Here is a 22,913-nt window from a genome sequence, read left to right as displayed (position 1 = left end):
TGGGGGGAGGCACCGGTAGGGCCTCGGGTAGAACTGGGGGGGGTCCCTCCCCCCCCCCCCCCCCCCCCCCCCCGTTGTCCCCTTCTATTAGAGGGCAATGGGGGTCACGGCCCCCGCCGGGCCGGGGCTGTGCTGGGGGGAGGGGGGGAAGAACCGGACGCCGGTGCCGGGCAGGGCCGGTCCCGGTTCCCCCCCCCCCCCCCCACGGCCGCGTTGGCCGCGGCCCCGCGTTTCGTAACGGGCGCTGCGGTGTCGGTATCGACCGGGCGTTATTTTGGGCCCCGCTGATGCCCCACTTGGCCTCGGTCACGCTTTGGGGGGGGGGGGGCACCCTCCGGTCCGCGCCGTCATCCTCGCTGTCAACCGGTGTCACCGGCGCGCTGTGACCTTGAGCCCCGCGGCACCTCGGGCCCGGAGCGCTGACACCGGTGCCTGCGGCCGCCTTGACCTTGGGCTTCCCGCTGCCGCCTCCCTTGGTCCTGCCCGTAACGGGCGGGGGGGCCGCGGCGCAGCCACCGGTGTCGGACCCCCCCCCCCCCCCCATCCCTCCCCTCCGTTCCCGTTGTACCGGTACCGGGCCATGGATGCGGCTCCCGGCGGCTGCTGCTTCCGCCCGCATCCGGGCGGAATCCCCGTGGGTGGAGGAACAAAGCTCGGCTTCCCGGCCCTGCCGCAGGGAACCGCAGCGCTTCCGCCTTGGCACGGCCCTACCGGTAACACCGGCTCCTGCTCTCCCATAGAACCCCCCGTGCGTCCTCTTGGCCGCCCGCCGCGCCAGCGCCGCCACGGTAAGAGGGGGGGCCCCGGTGGTGGTGATGTGGGGGGCGGCTCCAGCCCCACCGGTACCGGGTCCTCAGCCCCGCTCCCTGCTCCCCAGAACCTCAAGGATGTCCTGGCCTCCATGATCCCCAAGGAGCAGGCGAAGATCAAGAGCTTCAAGCAGCAGCACGGCAGCACGGCCATCGGCCAGATCACGGTGGATATGGTGAGACCGGGGGGGGGGCGGCGGGGGATGCGCCGCACCGGTGTCACCGCAACCGGTAACACGGGCTCCACGCGCAGGTGTACGGCGGGATGAGGGGCATGAAGGGGCTGATCTACGAGACCTCGGTGCTGGATCCCGATGAGGTAGGGCCGAGTCCTGCCCCGCTCGGTGCCGGCAGCACCGCGGCCCGGGGGGGCTCACGCTTGCGCCGCGCTCCGCAGGGCATCCGCTTCCGCGGGTACAGCATCCCCGAGTGCCAGAAGCTGCTGCCCAAAGCCGCGGGGGGCGAGGAGCCGCTGCCAGAGGGGCTCTTCTGGCTGCTGGTGACCGGGGAGATACCACGCAGGAGCAGGTACCGCCACGGGGACACCGCGGGCACCGGCGATGCCGGCACCGGCACCGCCGGCTCAGCCCCGCGTCCCCGTTGCAGGTGACCTGGGTGTCTCGGGAATGGGCCCGGCGGGCGGCGCTGCCGTCGCACGTGGTGACCATGCTGGACAACTTCCCCACCAACCTGCACCCCATGTCCCAGCTGAGCGCCGCCATCACCGCGCTCAACAGCGAGAGCAAGTTCGCCCGCGCCTACGGCGAGGGCGTCCATCGCGCCAAGTACTGGGAGGTAACGGGGTGGGGTGGGGTGGGGGGGGTGAGGACCCCACCGTGATGGGGTGCCGGGGGTGGGGGGGGAGGTCCTGGTTTCATTGCTCCGCCTCAGTTTGTCTACGAGGACGCCATGGACCTCATTGCGAAGCTGCCGTGCGTGGCCGCCAAGATCTACCGCAACCTGTACCGCGAGGGCAGCAGCATCGGCGCCATCGACCCCAACCTCGACTGGTCCCACAACTTCGCCAACATGCTGGGCTACAGCGAGCCCCAGTTCATCGAGCTCATGCGCCTCTACCTCACCATCCACAGGTGCGGGGCCGGGGGCTATGGGGCAGCGGTGGCATCGCCGTGGCCCCGTGGTGATAAACGGGGGGGGGTACCTGATGCTGCCTCCTCGGCCCTGCAGTGACCATGAGGGGGGGAACGTGAGCGCCCACACCAGCCACTTGGTCGGCAGCGCCTTGTCCGACCCCTACCTCGCCTTCGCCGCCGCCATGAACGGGCTGGCAGGGCCCCTGCACGGCCTCGCCAACCAGGTGAGCGCTGCCCGCGTGCCCCCCGTCCGTCCCGTTGGGAGCGCGGTGCTGAGCCCCCCACCCCGCCCCGCCCCACAGGAGGTGCTGCTCTGGCTGACGGACCTGCAGAAGGAGCTGGGCAAGGAGGTGTCGGATGAGAAGCTGCGGGAGTTCATCTGGAACACGCTCAACTCGGGCAGGGTGAGCCCAGCGCCGCGGGGTGAGCTCAGCGCCAGGGCACGGAGCCGCTGGAGCGCGGCCAGAGGAGGCCACGAGGACGAGCAGGGGCTGGAGCAGCTCCCATAGGAGCTGCGTTGGGGAAGGGCAGCTTCCAGTGGCTGAAGGGGGCTACAGGGATGCTGGAGCCATGGGGCAAGGGGTGATGGGGCAATGGGATGGGTTGGATGGAGGAGGTTGGGATGCTCCCTCTGGGGCCATGCTCAGGGCCAACCCTGGAGCATCCTGGTGCAGCGGAAGCGATGGGGCAATGGGTGATGGGGCAATGGGTGATGGACTGGGATGGGTTGGGTGGAGGAGGTGGGGATGCTCCATCCCCGACCGTGCTCAAGGTCCAGCCCTGGAGCATCCGGGTGCAGCGGAGGTGATGGAGCAATGGGTGATGGAGCAATGGGTGATGGAATGGAATGGGTTGGATGGAGGAGGTGGGGATGCTCCATCCCCGCCCATGCTCAAGGCCAGCCGTGGAGCATCCGGGTGCAGCGGAGGTGATGGAGCAAGGGGTGATGGAGCAATGGGTGATGGAATGGAATGGGTTGGATGGAGGAGGTGGGGATGCTCCATCCCAGCCCGTGCTCAAGGCCAGCCCTGGAGCATCCGGGTGCAGCGGAAGGGGCTGAGCTCTGGGCCTGGCTCCGTGCAGGTGGTGCCGGGCTACGGGCACGCGGTGCTGCGCAAGACGGACCCGCGCTACAGCTGCCAGCGGGAGTTCGCGCTCAAGCACCTGCCCCAGGACCCCCTCTTCAAGCTGGTGGCGCAGCTCTACAAGATCGTCCCCAACGTGCTCCTGGAGCAGGGCAAGGCCAAGAACCCCTGGCCCAACGTGGACGCCCACAGCGGGGTCCTGCTGCAGGTGAGCCCAGCGCGGGGCGGAGAGCTCCCGGCTGCCCCATGGCACTGACCCCATTGCTGCCCCATGGCTCTGACCCCATTGCTGCTTCCTTGCTGACCCCATTGCTGCCCCATGGCACTGACCCCATTGCTGCTTCCTTGCTGACCCCATTCCTGCCCCATGGCTTTGACCCCATTGCTTCTTCATTGCTGACCCCATTGCTGCCCCATGGCACTGACCCCATTCCTGCCCCATGGCACTGACCCCATTGCTGCTTCATTGCTGACCCTATTGCTGCCCCATGGCACTGACACCGTTGCTACCCAATTGTGTTGCCCCATTGCTGTCCCATTGCTGCCCCATTGCACTGACACCATTGCACTGACACCATTGCACTGACCCCATTGCTGCCCCATGCTCTGATCCCTTTGCTGCCCCATGGCACTGACCCCATTGCTGCCCCCATTTCTGCCCCATGGCTCTGATCCCATTGCTGCCCCACTGCTGCTCCATTATTACCCCATTACTGCCCCCATTGCCCTGACCCCATTGCTGTCCTATTGTGCTGACCCCACTGCTGCCCCATTGTGCTGACCCATTGCGCTGACCCCATTGCGCTGACCCCATTGCTGCCCCATTGCCCTGATCCCATTGCTGCCCCATTGCCCTGATCCCATTACTGCCCCATTGTGCTGCCCCATTGTGCTGACCCCATTGCGCTGACCCCATTGCTGCCCCATTGTGCTGACCCCATTGTGCTGACCCCATTGCCCTGACCCCATTGCTGTCCTATTGCGCTGACCCCACTGCTGCCCCATTGTGCTGCCCCATTGCCCTGATCCCATTGCTGCCCCATTGTGCTGACCCCATTGCGCTGACCCCACTGCTGCCCCATTGTGCTGACCCATTGCGCTGACCTCATTGCTGCCCCATTGTGCTGACCCCATTGCGCTGACCCCATTGCCACCCCATTGCCGCCCCGTTGCCGCCCCACGGCGCTGACGCCCGCTCCCCGCAGTACTACGGCCTCAAGGAGATGAATTACTACACGGTGCTGTTCGGCGTCTCGCGGGCGCTGGGCGTCCTCTCGCAGCTCATCTGGAGCCGGGCGCTGGGGTTCCCCTTGGAGCGCCCCAAGTCCATGAGCACCAAGGGGCTCATGCAGCTCGTGGGCTACAAAGCCGGGTAGGGCCGGGCCGGGGCCGCGGCTCCGCAGGGAACGCTGCCGGGATGGGCCCGGGATGGACTCAGCACTGAACCCCCCCCCCCCCCCCCAACCACGGGTCCCCCCCTTGCTCCTGTCCCCTCTGATGGAGGGGAGGGGGCAGAGGCAGCCCCGCACACACTGGGACCCCCCCCTTTGGCTGCTGCGCTGGGGGGTGGGGGGGTGGCACCAACGTTGGGGTCCCCCCCCCCCCCCTCCTCCCCATTGAGAGGGTTCAGTCCAGCCTCTGTCCCAGCGCCCCCCCGGGGGCAGCAGAATGAATGTGCCCCCCCCACGCAGGGACTCGATACACTCCTCCCCCCCCCGGCTGCACCCTGTGTTTGTGTGACCCCCCCCTCCCCCCCCCACCAACCACTGTGTCTGATGCCCCTCCCCCCCCCCCGCCCCCCCTCCCCCCCCCCCCCCCCCCCGGCCACTTCTGTACAAACAACGAGAAAATGCAAAATAAATGTTTTTATTAACAAATCCCGGTGGGATTTGGGGGGGGGGGGTGTGGGGATGGGGGGAGGGGAAGGATGTGGTGTCCCCCCACCCCCCCCCCCATAGCGAGCGCTGGTTTGGGGTCCCCCCCCATCTCCCCAATGAGGACCACGAGGCTGCTCTCACCCTTGGGATAAGTCTTTATTGCCCCCCACCCCCAAAGCCACCCCTATGGGGGTGCTGGAGGAGAGGGAAAGGTGATGGGGGTGGGTGGGGTGCAGCGTGAGGCCCCCCCCCTCCCCCCCAACCCTGTGCGTGTGCCTTGTGCAAACTGCGCCGTGGGGCCGGGTCCCTCCTGCGCCCGCTCCTGCCCTATGGCTCCTGAAGAGGGAGGAAGGAAGGGTCCTACCCCCCGTGTGCCCCCCCCAAACCCCTTCCATAGCGACCCCCCCCCCCCCCTTCCCAGGAGCTAAAAATGAACCAAAAAGGGGGTCAAAACCAATGCAATCAAGCCCAAAACGGGACTAAAACCACTTAAAACCAAACGAGTCCAGCGCCGGCTCCGCCGTGGGGCCAGGGGGGCTCTCAGCATCCCCCCCCCCCCCCCATCGGGATGGGGGTGATGCAGCAGTGCCCATATAAATAGCTTGGGGGGGGTCCAGTCCCAGTCCGTGCCCCGGGGCCGCCCTCACGTCTGATGGACCTCGTGGCACATGAGCTCCCGCGGGATGCGCGTCTCGGGCCCGAAGCTGGCGGCCGCGCGGCGCTCGAAGGCGGCCACCATCTGCTTGACCACCTCGTCGAAGAACACGGTGGCCAATTGGAGTGCAGGAGGGAGCGGAACTCGAAGGAGATCTTGGGATGGGGGGGGGAAGGGGATGGGGTTTAGTGTTTTGGGGTGGGGGGGGTCAGGATTCATCAGCCCCCCCTCATCCATCACCTCACCGAGAAGTCCACGGTGCTGGTGCGTGGGTAGCCGGGGATGCCGGGGCTGAAGCGCCAATTGGTCTCCAAGTGGTTGAAGAGCTTCCCATCAGTGCAAACAGCCTGAGGCGGGGGCACAAAGAGGGGGGTTCAATAGGGAGACCCCCCCCCGCCATCCCCATAGCGCCGGGGGCTCACCTTGACGAGGTGCGGGCGCACCAGGGTGACGCTGGACGTGTAGCGCTCGAGCACCGGGGGGAAGCCGACCTCGAGCTGGGCCTTGAGGTGCCCCGCGCGCCGCGCCAGCACCACCGAGCGCTTGCACCAGGGCACAAAGTGCTTGTAGTCCTCCACGTTGGCCACCACGGCGTACATCTCCTGCATGGAGTACCTGCGGGGTGGGGGGGGTGAGCTGGGGGGGCATGGGGTGGTCGTCACCCATCACAAAGGGGTGGGTGTTGAACCATGGTGAGCACTGAGGCCAAGGGATGGGTGTTGAGGCCAAGGGGTGGTCGTCACCCATCACAAAGGGGGTAACACCGGGTGTTGAGGCCAAGGGGTGGTCGTCACCCATCACAAAGGGGTGGGTGTTGAACCATGGGGGGCATTGAGGCCAAGGGATGGGTGTTGAGGCCAAGGGGTGGTCGTCACCCATCACAAAGGGGGTAACACCGGGTGTTGAGGCCAAGGGGTGGTCGTCACCCATCACAAAGGGGTGGGTGTTGAACCATGGTGGGCATTGAGGCCAAGGGATGGGCACCAAGGACAGAGGGTGGTTGACACCCATCACAAAGGAGGGGTGACACCGGGTGTTGAGGCCAAGGGGTGGTCGTCACCCATCACAAAGCAGGGGCAATGCAAGGCGTTAAAGCCAAGGGATGGGTGTTGAAGCATGGTGGTTATTGAAGCCAGGAAGTGGTTGTCACCCATCACAAAGGAGGGGTGACACAAAGTCCTGAAGCCAAAGGGTGTTTGTCACCCAAAACAAAGGGGGTGACAGAGGGTGTTGAGGCCAACGGGTGGTTGTCACCCATCACAAAGGGGGGGCAACGCAAGGTGGTGAGGCCAAGGGGTGGTCATCACCCAGCGCCAGCAGGTGGGTGTTAAGACCAGGGGTGCTCATGACCCATCCCAAAGAGGGGGGTGATACCGGGTGCCAAAGCCCAGCGATGGGTGTTGAAGCCAAGGGGTGGGCATCACCCAGTGCAAAGGGATGGGTGCTGAACCATGGTGCTCATTGAGGCCAAGGGGTGCTCACTGAGGCCAATGGGTGCTCACTGAGGCCTAGGGGTGGTTGTCACCCACCACAAGGGGGGGACACGGGCTGTTGGAGCTCCCCGTACCCTATGATTCGCCGCTCCGAGTACTCCTTCCTCTTGGTGCTGAGGTTCAGGAAGCACCGCACGGGCTGGAGCCGCGGGTCCCATTCGGCACCGGGCAGCACCCGGAGGCCGCTCAGCGCCGCGGGGCTGGGGGGGAAACGGGACCGTCACCGGGAGCCCCTTCCCGGCCCCATCCCGGTCCCATCCCGGTCCCATCCCAGTCCCACTCTTGCGCAAGAGGAAACCTGACCCCGGTCTCCCCAATCCGCCCCCCCCGGGGTCCCGGTGGGAAGTGGCGGGGGGGGAGGCACCTCCATGGGGATCACCCGGACCCCAACAGCGGCACCCGAGCCCTGGGACCCGGTGGTGCCGCCCCCCCCAACCGGGGACCGGACCGGAGCAGGGGGGGGGGGGGGGGGGGCCCGGTGAACGCTGCCCCCCCCCCGGGGCCGGCACCGCGGGTTATTTATAGCCACGGCTCCGCTCCCCCCCCCCAGCGCCCGCCGGGGCCGTGCCAAGCCTGGCAGCGCCCGGAATAGCCCCGGACCCCCCCCGCTCCCGGTGCGGCCCCGCCGCGTCCGGACACCGCGAACAGCGCAGCCCCCCCCCCCGCTCCCGGTGCGGTCCCGGCCGTACCCGGGGTGTCCGGACGCGGCGGCACCGGCGCCGTTCCGAGGCGCTCGAACCGGGTTCCCCCCCCCCCGCCGTTCCCCCCCGTTCCCCCGCTCACCCCAGGCCGGGCCCCGCCGCCCGCAGCCGCTGCAGGGCCCCGCGGAGCCGCCGCGCCGCCATCACCGGGGCCCGGAGCCCTCGCACCGGGTGACCTCTCACCCCTTCCTGCCCGCGACGTCACCGTGACGTCACCGCGTTCACAGCGCCGGGAGGGCGGGGCGAAGGGGAAGGCAACGCCCCCTTCCCGGGACGCGCGCGCGCGGGGCACCATGGGAGTTGTAGTCCGCGGCGCGCGGGGGGTGATGGGAGCTGTAGTTCCGGTGGGGGCGCAACCGGGGGCAACCGGGCACGGCTCCGAGGGGAGCCCCGGTGGGACCCCCCCCCCCTCCCTCCTTCCCCGCTCCCGCTCCGGGGCTCCGGGGCCCCGCTCCCCGTGGCAGCCCCGCGTTCACCCCGCAGGACCCGTGGGGGGGGGTCCCAGCCCCGTGCCCGGCGCCGGTACCGGACGGGAGCGCCGGGGCCCGGCCGTTTCCTTCCCCCCCCCGCACCGTGCGGGGCGGCCCCGAGGCCGTGCCCGGTGCCCCGTGACACCCGCGCACGTGGCTGCTGCCATCGACGGCCGCTCCCAGCCGTGGGGATGGGCCCCGCACACGGGCACGGCTCCGCCCGCGCTGGGCAGTGACCGGGGCTCGCAGCGGCGCCCGTGGGGCGGGGGGACTCCGGCGGTGGCCGGGGCGGGAGCTCGGGCTCTGGGCCCGGCTCGCACCCGGCGCTCCCGGCCGGCGGCGGCGCTGCGGCCCGGCCGCTCCCCGAGCTGTGGGCGGGCCCAGGCGCTCCCCGCCCCGCCAGAGCCGCCCGAGCGGAGCCGCCGCGGCCGGAGCCCGATGCCGGGAGCTGCGCGCTGAGGGCGGCCCCGAGATGGGGATTCTCAGCATCACGGACCAGGTACCGCCAACCGCGCCCGCCCCGCGGGCCCCGCGCCCTGCCCGGCCGCGCCGCTACGCCAGCCCGGGGATGCGCGGCCTAGTGCGGGCCCGGCCTCAGCCGCCGCCCCAGGCCGCGGCTCCCGCCCGGGGCCCGCTCCCAGCGCTGGGGCCTCCCGGCCCGGCCCCGCTGCTCGCTGCGGCCGGGACCCGCGCTCCGGGCCGGGGGCATCCCCCGGTCCATGGAGCGCGGATGGGAGCCGGGACCGGAGCCTCGGCCGTGCCCCCCCCCCCCCCCCCCCCGCGCTGAGGCAGCGGCCCCGGGTGCAGGGGGGACCCCTGTGGGCTTTGGGGGTGGGTTCGGGGTGCGGGAGCGCCGGATCCCGTCCCTGCCATTGCGAGGCCTCGCTCGGGAGCCGCCGTTCCCGAGCATCCCCGGCCCGCGGGAGCTCGTCCGGATGCTCCCGCTCGTGGCTCCGTGGTCCATGGAGACCCGCTCGGATGCGGGAGCTGGGCGCTGCCGGCCCCGGGCCCGGGGCTGGATCCCGGGCTCCGGTGGGGCTCCCTCCTTGCTTTCCTTTATGGTGACCGAGCCCCCGCGCTCTCCGTGGGGACCCGGCCCCGCTGCAGCCCTCGCACCGACGGGGGCACCGGGACCCCTCGGGACCCCTTCCCTTCGCCGGGGTTCAGCATCCAGCAGCGGTGCTGAGGCCGCTGCATTCCAGGGCCGTGACTCAGGCGTTGCCTCTGACCCCGGGGGTTCCCGGTGTGGAGCTGCTGGGATGCGGGGAGCATCCCCCTCCGGGAGCTCGGGAGAAACCCACTGGGGGCTGTGCTGGGGATGCCGCGGTCCCAGCCCCGTGGAAACGGCTCCAAGGGAGAGCTCAGAGCAGCCCCGGGACCCCTGGAGAGCGGCTTTGGGCGAGGGATGCAGGAGCAGGACAAGGGGGAAGGAACGGCTTTAACGTGGCCGACGGGAGCTGGGAGCTCGGGTTGAAGCTGCCCCCCTGCCGCCACCCTCACGCGTGCTCCTCATCCCCTTCGCAGCCTCCTCTGGTCCAAGCCATCTTCAACCGCGATGTAGAGGAGGTGAGGTCCTTGCTGAACCAGAAGGAGAACATCAATGTCCTGGTGGGTGCTGCCCTCCCCTCTGGCCGTGCTCCGGGTCCTTCCCATGCACAGTGACCCCCAGCTGGTCCCATTCCACGTGCAAGCCTTAGGGATGCTCTTGTTGCCGGCTGGGTGCCACTTCCCCATCCTCCCTCCTTGTGCAGCGCGAGCTGGTACCAAACCCTAATCCCCCCCCTCAATTTGCCAGATTTTAACCTAATGCAGAGCAATTCCTTGGGTTTTCCGTGCCCAAACCCCCAAACCCGGGGCTGGGACCGCGTCGTGCTCCTCGTGTTCGCTTCCTGCCTTTGATCCGTGGGGTGTTCCTTGAGGAAAGCCTCAGGCAGGGCTTGAGCCCCCAGCCCGGGAGGTGCCCGGGCTCAGATCAGATCCCACCTCGGCTCACCCGGACCCCGCAGCCCTTCTGGGTGGCTGCGGGATGGGCTGAGGAGCCGTGGTCGCACCCCGCTCGCCTCAGCTCTGCCCTCCGCGCGCAGGAGTTGGTGGCTTTGAAGCAGCTTCTCCCTGTCCCCATGCCGGGACGCTGCGCGCAGGGGGGGCTGGAGCGGGGCAGGGAGCTCCCTGCCCCCCAGGCTCATCCCCACCTCCCGTTCCTTCCGTCCCCGCTCAGGACCAAGAGCGCCGAACGCCGCTGCACGCTGCTGCCTACCTGGGAGATGTCGCGATCCTCGAGCTCCTCATCCTGTCAGGTAGAGGCCGGGGGGCCTGGCTGGCTGCTGGCGCTGCCTCCAAGGCGCCTTCGTGCTCTGCTCTGCTCTCAGGGCTGCAGAGCACCCTTGGGTGCCCCGGGCTGGGCCGCTCGTGCCTTTTGGGGGGAGTTCTCAGCAGCACAGGGCCCCAGAGGCGCTGGGGGTGCGGGACGCGAGTGCTTTGCCACCTTCCCTACCTGATGCCCTGCCTTAGATCTGGCCTCTCCCCTCAGATCCCACCAGGAACCATTGGGTCTGTGCCTCCGGAATCCTTGTCCTAAAGCAAGGAGCGGAGCTGCCCCTTGGCTCTGGACCCCACACCATGGTCCCTGCCCCAGCCCCGGCTCCCAGTGGTTCCTTTGGCCCATCCCAGGGCCTGGCTCTCCCCAAGCCCCCCCCCCTTGCTGCAGTGGGGCTCCTCTCCATGCCCTGACCCCCCCCCACTTCTCCCATAGGTGCTAACGTCAACGCCAAGGACACGGTTTGGCTCACGCCCTTGCACCGCGCGGCCGCCTCTCGCCACGAGGTAGGATCCTTCCCACCCTCAGCGCTGCTCCGTGCCTGGGGAGCTGCGTTTCCTCCTTCCCCAGGGGCTGATCCAGGCTGTGGTGGGGCTCTTCTCCCCCTTCCCTTCGGGAGCTGATTCCACACATCCCATTGGGAAGCTTTCCTTGTTCTCGCCTGCATCCCGTGTAACTTGACTGCATGGGCTCAGTGGGCAGCAGCCGTGGGTGTGAGCCTCTGCTGAAGGGGTTTGTGTGCTGGGACACTTCTGGGCTCGCTGAACACAGGAGCTCAGGGCGCTGAGGCTGTTCCAGCGGGTCCAGAGGGATTCCTGCCCGCATCCTGCTCCTGGCAACGCTGGGTTTAGGTGATGCCCACCCATTCACCCAGCCCTGGGAGGGAAGAGCTGCGACGGGGCTTCAGTGAGCCTCGTGCAGGTCCCACAGCCACCAAGCTCCAGCCTGGAGGATTCACGTGGGGAAGATCCCTTCTCCCTCCTCACTCCCAGAGCCTTTTAAGGGGAAAGCACGGAACCAGGGCCTGAAGGCAGGAAAGGAAACGGGTCCTTTCCTTCGGGAGCAGGCAGGGAGATGCTCCCGGAGAGCCGCAGCCGCCCGCGTTCCAGCCCCTTTCCTTTCCCCTGTGCTCCTTGCAGAAGGCCCTGCACCTCCTCCTGAAGCACTCGGCGGACGTCAACGCCCGCGACAAGCACTGGCAGACCCCGCTGCACGTGGCCGCCGCCAACCGGGCCACCAAGTGCGTGGAGGCCATGGTCCCGCTGCTGAGCACCGTCAACGTGGCCGACCGCACGGGCCGCACGGCGCTGCACCACGCCGTGCACAGCGGCCACCTCGAGGTGGGCACCCCCCCAGCCCTGCCCTGCCCGCCCCACGGCCCCAGGGCCCCGCTCATTGCCTCTGCCCCTGCAGATGGTGAACCTGCTGTTGAACAAAGGGGCCAGCCTGAGCACTTGCGACAAGAAGGACCGGCAGCCCATCCACTGGGCCGCTTTCCTGGGTAGGTTTTCCCCATGGGGATCATGTTGGGTGCTCGTCCCGTGTTCTTGTGTGTTCCCGTATGGAGCCAGGCTGAGGACGTTGGGGCTGGGGAAGAGCAGCTTCCAGGGGCTGAAAGGGGGTACAAGGATGCTGGGGAGGGACCTGCAGCAGGGAGTGGAGCGATGGGACAGGGGGTGATGGGTTCAGAGTGGAACAGGGGGAGTTCAGGTTGGAGATGAGGAAGTTCTTCCCTGCGAGGGTGGTGGGGCGCTGGGATGGGTTGAATGGAGAAGGTTTGGATGCTCCATCCCTGGCAGGGCTCAGGGCCAGGTTGGAGCCTTGGGTCCAGCGTGAGGCCTCCTCACCCATCATCACGGACCTGGCTGACCTTAACGTCCTTTCCAACCCATCCCCTGCTTGGGGCTCCCCCTTCTTTGGGGTGCTGGGGCTTCGCTCTCCCTGGCTCTCACTGCTCCTTTCCGCAGGGCATTTGGAGGTGCTGAAGCTGCTGGTGGCGCGGGGGGCCGATGTGATGTGCAAGGACAAGAAGGGCTACACCCTGCTGCACACGGCGGCCGCCAGCGGCCAGGTCGAGGTCGTGCGGCACCTCCTGCGCCTGGGGGTCGAGGTAGGAGCTCGGGGTGCAGGCCCTGAAGGCTCCGGGTGCTTCTGGAGCCCCCCGTGCCACGGGGCTTGTCTCTTGTCGCTGCCTTAGATCGATGAGCCCAACACCTTCGGGAACACCGCCCTCCACATCGCCTGTTACATGGGGCAGGACGCCGTGGCCAACGAGCTCGTCAACTACGGCGCCAACGTCAACCAGCCCAACGAGAAGGGCTTCACCCCCCTGCACTTTGCTGCCGTCTCCACCAACGGGGCCCTGTGCCTCGAGCTCCTGGTGAACAACGGCGCCGACGTCAACTTTCAGGTGCGGGCTGGGGGGGAGCAGGGGTAGGGGAGGAAGGGGAGGGCGATGGGAAGGCCTTGACGGGGCTTCTGCTCCCCACAGAGTAAGGAAGGGAAGAGCCCCTTGCACATGGCTGCCATCCACGGCCGCTTCACGCGCTCGCAGATCCTCATCCAGAACGGTGAGTGCTGGCTCCCGCCTGCCCTCAGCCTCTCCCCCTGCTTCCGGAGCTCGGGGCCTCTCCGGTTACCAGCCCTGTGCCCTCAAGGGCAGCCAAGTGCGCACCCAAGGCACTGCCATTCCAGCCAGGTCACAGCCCCAAAGGCAGTGCTGCTGCAGTGCTTGGCACTGCCCCTGCCTTCAGCCGGGCTCCTCTGGGCCCGGAGCATCCCCTCGTCCTGGAGCAAGGGGGAGGCCGGGTTTGGGTCAGCACCCATGTGGGGATGCAGCAGAGCCGCGCTCGGCGTCTCCTTTGCAGGCAGCGAGATCGACTGCGCTGACAAATACGGCAATACCCCCCTCCACGTTGCTGCTAGATACGGCCACGAGCTGCTAATAAGTACTTTGATGACGAATGGTGCTGACACTGCAAGGTAGGGAGGGGGATTCCTGCTCCTCTGGGCTGGAGGCTGCGGGAAGGCTGGGCTGACCCGTGCCGCCCTCCTCCTCCTCTTCCCTGCAGGCGTGGGATCCACGACATGTTCCCCCTGCACTTAGCTGTTCTCTTCGGGTTCTCCGACTGTTGTCGCAAGCTGCTTTCCTCAGGTCAGTGAAGGGCTCCTCCTGCCATGAGGGGGGGGGGCACAGGATGGGGGGCCACCCCCCAGCCCGACCCTCCTTGCTCCGTTGCCTCCCCACAGGTCAGTTGTACAGCATCGTGTCCTCGCTGAGCAACGAGCACGTGCTGTCTGCAGGCTTCGATATCAACACGCCTGACAACCTCGGCAGGACTTGCCTCCACGCTGCTGCTTCGGGGGGGTGAGCTCTGCATCATCCCCCCCCCCTCCCTGCCCAGTGCAGGGTTCTTGTGGTCAGAGCCCCGGGGTGGAAAGGGAGCCTTTGGGCCGTGTTCTGTTTGACTCATCCCATCACCCCCTCTCTGGCTCTTCGCCCACCTTTAAAGGGGCTGAAACACCCCCTCGGCTCCTAAAGGGCTCCTGAGCTGATGGCCCAGGGGTGGGAGTGGGGCTGTGAGAGGGGGAACGTGGCTGCAGTGATGCTGCCGAGGGGTCGAGTCCTCCCGAGGACCTGGGGAAGAGCTTTGTGTGTGCAGCCCCAGCCCAGAGGCGGCTCCGAGCCGTGCTGCGGCACGGCTACGACAAGGAGCCGGTGTCCCCATGGTGTGTAACCCCCCCCTCCACCTTCCTCCTGCAGGAACGTTGAATGTCTTAACTTGCTGTTGAGCAGCGGTGCTGACTTGAGGAGGAGGGATAAGTTTGGGAGGTGAGCGTGCTGGAGGCCCCGGAGCAGCCCGAGAGGCACAATCCAGCCCCATTGGGTGCCTGCCGCTGCTTCCTTCCCCCTGTCCCACCCCAAAGGGTCCAGCTCTGGAGCCAGCTCCTGCCTTTGCTGCCAGGCTTGGTGCTGAGCCCCTTCTCCCTGCCCTTTGCCAGGACCCCACTGCACTACGCAGCCGCCAACGGCAGCTACCAGTGTACGGTGACCCTGGTGACAGCAGGAGCCAGCGTCAACGAGGCTGACTGCAAAGGCTGCACCCCCTTACACTACGCTGCTGCTTCGGACACGTACAGGAGGTGGGGAGCCCCTCGTGCTGCTCCGGCCCCTCTGCGGGCTCGGCTGTGCCCTGGCCTCCTCCCTGCTGCTGGGGCTGGGTGGTGGCAGCAAACAGAGCCTGGTCCCTGCCCTTCCAGAGCAGAGACTCATTCAGGACCCAGCCACGACACTGAGGAGGAGCCACTGAAGGAGTCCAGGATGAAGGAAGCGTTCTTGTGAGTGGCACTTGGTGGCTGTGCCCCCCCCTTCCCTGCCTGGGGACACTGGGAGCACCTCCCATCTGCTGAGCCCTGGGGTCTGATGGGCTCACTGCATCCTGGTCCTCACTTCCATGCCTTGGGGGGGGGGGGGGTGACCACAGCATCTCCTCTGAGCTCAACCCTGCATAGCTCAGCCTTTCCCCTTGCTCTTGCTGGTTGCAGTTGTTTGGAATTCCTGCTGGATAATGGTGCTGACCCGTCCCTGCGGGATAAGCAGGGATACACCGCTGTCCACTACGCAGCAGCCTACGGCAACAGGCAGAACCTGGAGCTGGTGAGTGAGCTGCAGGAGAGCATCCCGTGGGGCTGGGGTTAGGGGCAAGACAGGGCTGGGGTAAAGCCTTTGTGCTGTGGGAGCCGTTGTGCTGGGAAGGCCGTGGAGGAGAGGGGAAAAGGGCTTTGTGGGGGTGCCCCTGCCTGAGGGCCAAGGAAGAGCTCCTGCAGGACCTCAGAACCGGCTGCAGGGCCTTGCTGTGGGCCCCATGGTGAAACCCTGTGAAGCAGATGAGCAGTTTCCCTAAGCAGAGCCTCAGCCCCAGCCCCCATGGGTCACCTGTGGGCTTTGTGCTGTGCTCTTGCAGCTCCTGGAGATGTCTTTCAACTGCCTGGAGGACGTGGAAAGCACCATTCCAGTCAGCCCTTTGCACTTAGCTGTAAGTAGGGCTGCCCAGCCCCGGCGCTACGGGGGGGTCCTGCTGGGTCCTGGTGGCTCCAGGCTGGTCCCTGCAGCACCAGGGCGCAGGAGGGAAGGTGCTGCCCCTGCTCCACGTCCCTTGGGTTGGGGATATCACCCCCCCTTGGGAGCCACCTCCTGTCCCTGATGTGCCAAGGGCTTTGTCAGGGAGCGAGAGGTGACGGAGGGACCCAGAGGGGGGCGTTGGTGGGTGCAGCTCCTCCAGGCAGGGCCCTGCCATGGCGTGCTTTGTCCTCAGGCCTATAATGGTCACTGTGAAGCCCTGAAGACCCTCGCTGAGACCCTGGTGAACCTGGACGTGCGGGACCACAAGGGGCGGACGGCGCTGTACCTGGCCACCGAGAGGGGCTCCACCGACTGCGTGGAGGTGCTCACCAGCCACGGCGCCTCGGCCCTGGTCAAGGAGAGGAAGAGGAAGTGGACCCCTCTCCACGCTGCAGGTGAGGGGCAGGGCGGGCACACGGGGCCGGGGTCCCGGCAGGATGCGGCTCCCGGTGGCAGGGACGTGCTCAGCCGTCCATAGAGGAGTGATTCCCCCTTCCCTCGTGCCTCCAGCTGCCAACGGGAACACGGATTCCCTGCACCTCCTCATAGACAGCGGGGAGCGGGCGGACATCACCGACGTCATGGACATCCACGGCCAGTGAGTCCGGCCGGGGCCGAGCGCCCTCGCAGGGGGGCTGGGGCTGAGCCCCGCTCACTGCCGAGCTCCTGCTCCTCCCTGCTGCCTTCCCCCGCTGCAGAACCCCGCTGATGCTGGCGATCATGAACGGCCACGTGGACTGCGTCCATCTCCTGCTGGAGAAGGGATCCACGGCCGACGCGGCCGACAAGAGGGGAAGGACCGCGCTGCACCGAGGGGTGAGTGTTCCCTCGGAGCCCCTGCTCCTCCTCCTGCGGGTCGCTCCGTGGAGTCATGGAGTGCTTTGGGTTGGGAAAGGCCTTGAGGTCATCCGGTTCCAGCGACACCTTCCCCTGGAGCAGGGGGCTCCAGCCTGGCCTTGAGCACTGCCAGGGATGGAGCATCCAAACCTTCTCCGTTCAACCCATCCCAGCGCCCCAGCACCCTCACAGGGAAGAGCTTCCTCATCTCCAATCTGAACTCCCCCTGTTCCACTCTGAACCCATCACCCCCTGTCCCATCGCTCCAGTCCCTGCTGCAGGTCCCTCCCCAGCATCCTTGTACCCCCTTCAGCCACTGGAAGCTGCTCTTCCCCAGCCCCAACGTCCTCAGCCTGGCTCCTATGGGAGCTGCTCCAGCCCTTGAGCATCCTCTGCCCTCCAGCTGCACGTCCTTACCCTGAGGCCCCCAGCACCGCAGGGCCGGGGGGGGGTCCCGCAGAGCAGAGCCGAGGGGCAGGATCCCTGCCTGCTGCCGGCTGCTTGGAGGCTGAGCTGGGCCCCGTGGTGCTGTGCCCTGCTGCAGGCCGTGACGGGCTGTGAGGACTGCCTGGCCGCGCTGCTGGACCACGATGCCTTCGTCCTGTGCCGGGACTTCAAGGGCCGGACCCCGATCCACTTCGCTTCGGCCTGCGGGCACTTGGAGGTGCTGCGGACGCTGCTGCAGGCAGCGCTCTCCACCGACCCCCTGGACGCCGTGGTCGACTACAGCGGCTTCTCCCCCATGCACTGGGCTTCCTACAGCGGTGAGGGGCAGTGTTGAGCCCCGCGGCCTCCGCAGCCGCTTGGGAAGGGCTCCCCTGGGAGGGAGGATGGGGGGGGTTTGGTCTCCTTAAGGAAGGACTGAGACCGGAAAAGAGGGATCAGGGAATTGCTGAGGCTGCCCCGCTCTGGGCGCTCCTGCTCCGGGCACCTTCCACCCCTCCTCGCTGTCCCAAGTGAGGACGGGGCCAGATGGGTTCGGGTTCAGGTAACCTAACCCTAATGCTCTCCTGCCCCCTCTTCCCTCGGCAGGGCATGAAGATTGTCTGGAATTGTTACTTGAACACAACCCATTCGCGTACCTTGAAGGAAACCCCTTTACTCCATTGCACTGTGCAGTGTAAGCAGCACCTGGGACCTGCTCTGGGGGCTGGGGGAGAGGGGACCCGGAGGAGCTCCAGACCCTGCCCTTCCCACCAAGGGCTCGGTGAGGGCAGCACCAGCAGCTCCTCAGGGTGGTACCTGGGGCCCCATTGAGCACGCAGGGGTTGGGGTTGGGGAGCACCAAGAGGGGTAAAAGGCTTCTTTCACCCTAAACGACCCCAGGAGCGTGCTGCAGCGGGCTCGATGCTCTTTAATCCTGCTCTCCCTTCCCTTCTCCTCCCCACCATCAGAATTAACAACCAGGATGGCACTGCTGAGATGCTGCTGGAAGCATTGGGTGCCAAGATTGTGAATAGCAGAGATGCCAAAGGAAGGTGAGCGCGGCCTGGTCCCCGGCCCTCCCTCGTGTCCCCCTCGCCTTGGGTGATGGCTGGGACCCCCTGCTCCCTTCCCCTGGCACGGAGGGACCCCGATGCCCCTGCAGCCTCCTCCTCACCCCATCTCTTGCCTCGCCAGGACTCCCCTTCACGCTGCTGCCTTTGCAGACAACACCCATGGTTTACAGCTGCTCCTGCGCCACCAGGCCCAGGTGGACCTGACCGACAAGCTGGGGAGGACCCCGCTCATGCTGGCCTCCGAGAAGGGGCACTCTGCAGCAGTGGGTGCGTGCTGGGCTCCCCGGCGTGGGGCTGAGCCTCGCGGGGCCGCCTGCCTGCTCTGGGGCCTCGGCCCCACGCCTGCCCCACAGCACCTTCGCCCTCCTCCTCGTTGCAGAGTTCCTGCTGTACCAGGCGAAAGCCAACATAACTGTGCTGGATGTCAACAAGAACACAGCTCTTCACCTGGCCTGCAGCAAGGTGGGCACCGCGCTCACCGCCACCTGCCCCTTGAGAGGGGTCTCATCCAGAGCAGAGCAGCAGGAGCTGCTCCCTCAGCTCCCAGCAGCTCCGGCTGGAGCACGTCCTGAGGGTGCTCTGAGCTCGTGGTGGGAGCGGGAGCTGGGGATGAGCACATCCATGGGGTGCAGGGGATGGAGGAGGCAGCAGTTTGGCTTCCTAAGCCCTGCCAAAGGGGTGGCTCCTGGGGGAGGTTGGGTTTAGGGAACGTTTCTGTATCCTGAGCATCCCCGTTGCAGTGGGGCAGCTCCAGGTCAGCCCCAGGGCTCCTGCTCGTGCTCCCTGAGCATCCTGCTCTCCTTTCCAGGGCCATGAAAAGTGTGCCTTGTTGATCCTGGGGGAAACCCAAGACCTTGGCCTTATCAATGCAAGTAACAGTGCTCTGCAGATGTGAGTACTGGGGCAGCTGGGGAGGAGCTGGCTTTGCTGGGGGCAGGGGGGGGGGACACGCAGTGGGGATGGTGGCAGCAGCCAAGGGGGTGCTGGGGGCTTCCTGCCTGCCTGGGCACAGCTCCGTGCATCCAGGTCCTTCTGCAGCCGCTCTGCCCCCACGCCTGGAGCGTGTCCATGGGGTTGGGATGCTGTGGCCCTGCCTGGGTTCATGCTCCTGCCTTGTCCTGCTCCCCCCAGGCCGCTCCACATCGCAGCACGCAATGGGTTGGCCGCCGTGGTGCAGGCCCTGCTCAGCAGAGGGGCCACTGTGCTGGCTGTGGATGAAGAAGGTGCGTGTTCCCCACGGGTGCTGGGGGGGGTCAGTGGAGGGTCCCCAATGGGTACTGGGTGCTCCCCAGGGAAGCGCTCAGCAGCAGCTCCATGTCCTTCCCGTGGCTCTCAGCCTGGGGCATTGCAGGTGAGGAGAGCGGCGCCCTGGGGAGGCATTCCCAGATCCCACAGCCTGGAAGTGCATCCCTGCCTCCCCTGCTGCACCTCCGGGTGCTGCCAAGGCACAAACCCAGCCCGGGCTCAGCCACTGGCTCCCCTGCAAGTGGCTGTTGTGGCCTGAAGCTCTGCCTCCCAGCAGGGTTCTTGCTCTGCTGCAGGGCCTTTAGGTTGTGGGATGTTACAAGAGGAATATAAGTTATATATCTATGGGTTAAGCGCTAGGATAACGGGAGTAGGGTGTTGGAAGAGGAGTATAAGTTACGTATCTATGGGTTAAGTGCTAGGATAACGGGAGTAGGGTGTTGGAAGAGGAATATAAGTTATATATCTATGGGTTAAGTGCTAGGATAACGGGAGTAGGATCTTTGAAGAGGAATATAAGTTATATATCTATGGGTTAAGTGCTAGGATAACGGGAGTAGGGTGTTGGAAGAGGAATATAAGTTATATATCTATGGGTTAAGTGCTAGGATAACGGGAGTAGGATCTTTGAAGAGGAATATAAGTTACGTATCTATGGGTTAAGTGCTAGGATAACGTGAGTAGGGTGTTGGAAGAGGAATATAAGTTATATATCTATGGGTTAAGCGCTAGGATAACGGGAGTAGGGTGTTGGAAGAGGAATATAAGTTACGTATCTATGGGTTAAGTGCTAGGATAACGTGAGTAGGGTGTTGGAAGAGGAATATAAGTTATATATCTATGGGTTAAGCGCTAGGATAACGGGAGTAGGGTGTTGGAAGAGGAATATAAGTTACGTATCTATGGGTTAAGCGCTAGGATAACATGAGTAGGGTGTTGGAAGAGGAATATAAGTTATATATCTATGGGTTAAGCGCTAGGATAACGGGAGTAGGGTGTTGGAAGAGGAATATAAGTTATATATCTATGGGTTAAGTGCTAGGATAACGGGAGTAGGATCTTTGAAGAGGAATATAAGTTACGTATCTATGGGTTAAGTGCTAGGATAACGTGAGTAGGGTGTTGGAAGAGGAGTATAAGTTACGTATCTATGGGTTAAGCGCTAGGATAACATGAGTAGGGTGTTGGAAGAGGAATATAAGTTACGTATCTATGGGTTAAGTGCTAGGATAACGTGAGTAGGGTGTTGGAAGAGGAATATAAGTTACGTATCTGTGGGTTAAGTGCTAGGATAACGTGAGTAGGGTGTTGGAAGAGGAATATAAGTTATATATCTATGGGTTAAGCGCTAGGATAACGGGAGTAGGGTGTTGGAAGAGGAATATAAGTTATATATCTATGGGTTAAGCGCTAGGATAACGGGAGTAGGGTGTTGGAAGAGGAATATAAGTTACGTATCTATGGGTTAAGTGCTAGGATAACGGGAGTAGGGTGTTGGAAGAGGAATATAAGTTACGTATCCATGGGTTAAGTGCTAGGATAACGGGAGTAGGGTGTTGGAAGAGGAATATAAGTTATATATCTATGGGTTAAGTGCTAGGATAACGGGAGTTACGGAATATCCCTGTGGTGCCAGGGCTGTGGGGGCTTTTTGCTTGTGTCCTGCTGCTCCTGCCCCTCAATTCCTGCTGCCTAAAGCCAAACTCATCCCCAAGCCGGGGACGAAACCTGCCCTGACCCCCGCCTCCCATGGGGCAGGCACCGCTCCTTCAGCCCTCTCCTCTGCCCTAGGTCATACCCCAGCCTTGGCGTGCGCTCCCAACAAGGACGTCGCCGACTGCCTGGCACTTATCCTGTCCACCATGAAGCCTTTCCCCCCTAAGGACACCATCGGCTCCTTCAGCTTCAACCTCCTCAAGAACTGCGGCATCGCAGCCAAAACGGCCGCCTGCGGGGCTCTGCCCAACGGCAGCTCCTGCCCCTACGGCAAGGACCGGCCCAGCGCCATCGGCCTCGACGGCTGCTACTCGGAGTAGCGGCAGCTGATGGGTGACCCGATCTCTTTATTCTATTTATTTAGGAGTTCTGTGCATCTAGGGCACTTTAAAGGAGAACAAGACTGGGCAGGGCCCCCCCGGGGCCGAGCCAAGAGTTCAGCGCGGCCTCTTCCCGCTGGATGTGCCCATGATGCCATCCCCGGCCCCGTCCTCCTCCTGCTGCGCTCAGGGTGGGAGATGGGTGCTGATGGGTTTGCCCCCCCCCCCCCCTTCCCCCCCCCAAAACCTTTTGGTTCTGATGGTTTCTGTCGTCCCCGTCCCCCCCCCACCCCGTTTTTGCTTTGTTCCCTTCCTCGCTCCATCCATCGGGATGGGGAAGCCTGAACTCTTGGTGGGGTGATGGGGGGGGGTGGGGGGTGTAGGGGGTGGGAGCTGCTGCTCCCTTTGCAATCGCTTCCCAAGCTCATCCTCCCATTCCAAGACACACTTGAATCCAGATCTACTGTACCTGGGACGCTGAGCTCCCCTTCAGGCAGCTCTCATGGGTAAGCAGCACGGGTGCTGCTGCCCGAGCCCGTGCCCAGGCTATGGATGCGCTGCTGGAGCCTCCCTCCCCTTTACCAGGCACTTTAGGGATTCTCTTGGTTGGGTTTTGCTGCCTCTGGCCGAGGGTCAGATCCAAGGAATCGAGGCTTGGCCCAGGTTCCAGTCCCTGTTTGCTTTTTTTAGTTAGAGAGAGAGAAGAAAAAAAAAGAAGTTATTTATAGCGAAAAGGAGCATTTTCCTTGGGGAAAAACCCAACAAAATCCATAAAAAATCCCCCCTCTCCGAAAGCCTGCCCCTTTCCAGAAGGACAAGAAATGCACTTGAAAGCCCTTGCTCCCAGCCGGGGGAAACCTCTGTGTATTTTTCTACTGCAGCATCGTGGCGTGCTTGTGGGGTGATTGTGGTGTTCATTTTGGGGGGGGGGGGGGTGGTTTGGACCTTTAGGAATCCCATTCCCGCTGCAGCTTCGAGGCCCTGGCAGATGTTGCACTGCTCCATGTTATTCCCTTTGGGGTCGGGGCTTCTCCCCCTTTCTTGCCCGCTCGGGGTCCCCGTAACCGTTCCCACGTGCACAGAGCAGCCCTCTCGCCACGAGGCTCTTCAAAGCCAAAGACTGGGATGCAGAGAGCCGGCAGAGAGGGATCGGCTTGGCCCTTCCCAACCCGCAGCCCCCCCACCCCGCCATGGGTGCCCTCAGGCCGGGAGCAGGGAGCATCCTCCCACCCTGAGCCTCATTCCAAGAGGATGCTGAGGGAAGGGGCTCTCTTGGGGTGAGGCTGCGCTGCTGCTGCGGCCCCTTCGCGCTGTTGCTGTCTTCGAACCAAAGCCAAACTCTTCCGAACCAAATAGGACGTTTCAGGCTTGGCCTTTGGGTGGGGATGAGCACGTTCCCTTCACGGGGCCCATCTCAGCTCCCTCCTCCCGGCCCGTGCCCAACCCGCACTTTGTTCAGCGAAGCACTCGAGAGGTTTATGCCGATGGTGAGATCCCTTTTCCCCCCCCTCCCCTCCACCCCATCCCTTGGAGCTTGAGCGCGAGCGTTGCCCCTTCTGCACCGAGTTACCTCAGTTCGCATCCGGAAGAAACTTGAACCCCCCGAATCCTTTGGGAAGATCCTTGCTCAGTGCTGGGCGGCGGAGAACTGGAACCAGAGCCTTGTTTACAGG

At 65.0% G+C, this 22,913-nt stretch overlaps 4 protein-coding genes across 4 annotated transcripts; 3 read left to right on the top strand and 1 right to left on the bottom strand.

The window, feature by feature from the left end:
- Nucleotides 1-719: 719 nt before the first annotated feature.
- LOC133263735 (citrate synthase, mitochondrial-like) lies at nucleotides 720-1,419 on the top strand. Its single transcript, XM_061443615.1, has 4 exons — nucleotides 720-788; nucleotides 878-985; nucleotides 1,063-1,128; nucleotides 1,207-1,419. Exons 2-4 carry the CDS (start codon nucleotides 902-904, stop codon nucleotides 1,417-1,419), a joined length of 363 nt encoding a protein of 120 aa, XP_061299599.1. The 5' UTR covers nucleotides 720-788; nucleotides 878-901.
- LOC133263734 (citrate synthase, mitochondrial) lies at nucleotides 1,377-4,408 on the top strand. Its single transcript, XM_061443614.1, has 6 exons — nucleotides 1,377-1,604; nucleotides 1,701-1,900; nucleotides 1,998-2,127; nucleotides 2,206-2,307; nucleotides 2,987-3,196; nucleotides 4,194-4,408. Exons 1-6 carry the CDS (start codon nucleotides 1,476-1,478, stop codon nucleotides 4,362-4,364), a joined length of 942 nt encoding a protein of 313 aa, XP_061299598.1. The 5' UTR covers nucleotides 1,377-1,475; the 3' UTR covers nucleotides 4,365-4,408.
- A 1,056-nt stretch (nucleotides 4,409-5,464) lies between these two features.
- LOC133263737 (coenzyme Q-binding protein COQ10 homolog A, mitochondrial-like) lies at nucleotides 5,465-7,858 on the bottom strand. Its single transcript, XM_061443617.1, is given in 6 exon segments — nucleotides 5,465-5,642; nucleotides 5,645-5,675; nucleotides 5,766-5,867; nucleotides 5,943-6,135; nucleotides 7,088-7,234; nucleotides 7,797-7,858. Coding segments are annotated over 6 exon segments (669 nt in total). The 3' UTR covers nucleotides 5,465-5,508.
- Nucleotides 7,859-8,526: 668 nt separating this feature from the next.
- Nucleotides 8,527-21,459, top strand: ANKRD52 (ankyrin repeat domain 52). The gene is made up of 28 exons (XM_061443611.1): nucleotides 8,527-8,683; nucleotides 9,709-9,792; nucleotides 10,403-10,481; nucleotides 10,937-11,007; nucleotides 11,641-11,841; nucleotides 11,915-12,002; nucleotides 12,469-12,611; nucleotides 12,699-12,911; nucleotides 12,993-13,071; nucleotides 13,369-13,483; nucleotides 13,573-13,655; nucleotides 13,751-13,868; nucleotides 14,265-14,333; nucleotides 14,504-14,644; nucleotides 14,762-14,839; nucleotides 15,047-15,158; nucleotides 15,466-15,537; nucleotides 15,817-16,018; nucleotides 16,134-16,221; nucleotides 16,322-16,439; nucleotides 17,005-17,224; nucleotides 17,493-17,580; nucleotides 17,855-17,938; nucleotides 18,081-18,226; nucleotides 18,339-18,421; nucleotides 18,768-18,850; nucleotides 19,091-19,182; nucleotides 20,996-21,459. Exons 1-28 carry the CDS (start codon nucleotides 8,657-8,659, stop codon nucleotides 21,238-21,240), a joined length of 3,222 nt encoding a protein of 1,073 aa, XP_061299595.1. The 5' UTR covers nucleotides 8,527-8,656; the 3' UTR covers nucleotides 21,241-21,459.
- Nucleotides 21,460-22,913: the final 1,454 nt, after the last annotated feature.

This window comes from Pezoporus flaviventris, unplaced genomic scaffold (genome assembly GCF_033815535.1).
Source record: "Pezoporus flaviventris isolate CSIRO_AGI_PZ_B2104156 unplaced genomic scaffold, CSIRO_AGI_Pfla_v1 ptg000449l, whole genome shotgun sequence".
Lineage (NCBI taxonomy): Eukaryota > Metazoa > Chordata > Aves > Psittaciformes > Psittacidae > Pezoporus > Pezoporus flaviventris.
Note: the sequence above shows the minus strand (reverse complement) of the source record. Positions and strands in the feature narration are given on the sequence as shown.

Coding starts and splice junctions, on each gene's coding strand:
- LOC133263735 (XM_061443615.1), top strand. CDS start 902: ATGATCCCCAAGGAGCAGGCGAAGATCAAGAGCTTCAAGCAGCAGCAC. Junction 986..1,062: donor GCCAGATCACGGTGGATATG/GTGAGACCGGGG, acceptor CTCCACGCGCAG/GTGTACGGCGGGATGAGGGG. Junction 1,129..1,206: donor CGGTGCTGGATCCCGATGAG/GTAGGGCCGAGT, acceptor CGCGCTCCGCAG/GGCATCCGCTTCCGCGGGTA.
- LOC133263734 (XM_061443614.1), top strand. CDS start 1,476: ATGCTGGACAACTTCCCCACCAACCTGCACCCCATGTCCCAGCTGAGC. Junction 1,901..1,997: donor CTCTACCTCACCATCCACAG/GTGCGGGGCCGG, acceptor TCGGCCCTGCAG/TGACCATGAGGGGGGGAACG. Junction 2,308..2,986: donor ACACGCTCAACTCGGGCAGG/GTGAGCCCAGCG, acceptor GGCTCCGTGCAG/GTGGTGCCGGGCTACGGGCA.
- ANKRD52 (XM_061443611.1), top strand. CDS start 8,657: ATGGGGATTCTCAGCATCACGGACCAG. Junction 13,072..13,368: donor GCAGATCCTCATCCAGAACG/GTGAGTGCTGGC, acceptor TCTCCTTTGCAG/GCAGCGAGATCGACTGCGCT. Junction 15,159..15,465: donor ACAGGCAGAACCTGGAGCTG/GTGAGTGAGCTG, acceptor GTGCTCTTGCAG/CTCCTGGAGATGTCTTTCAA.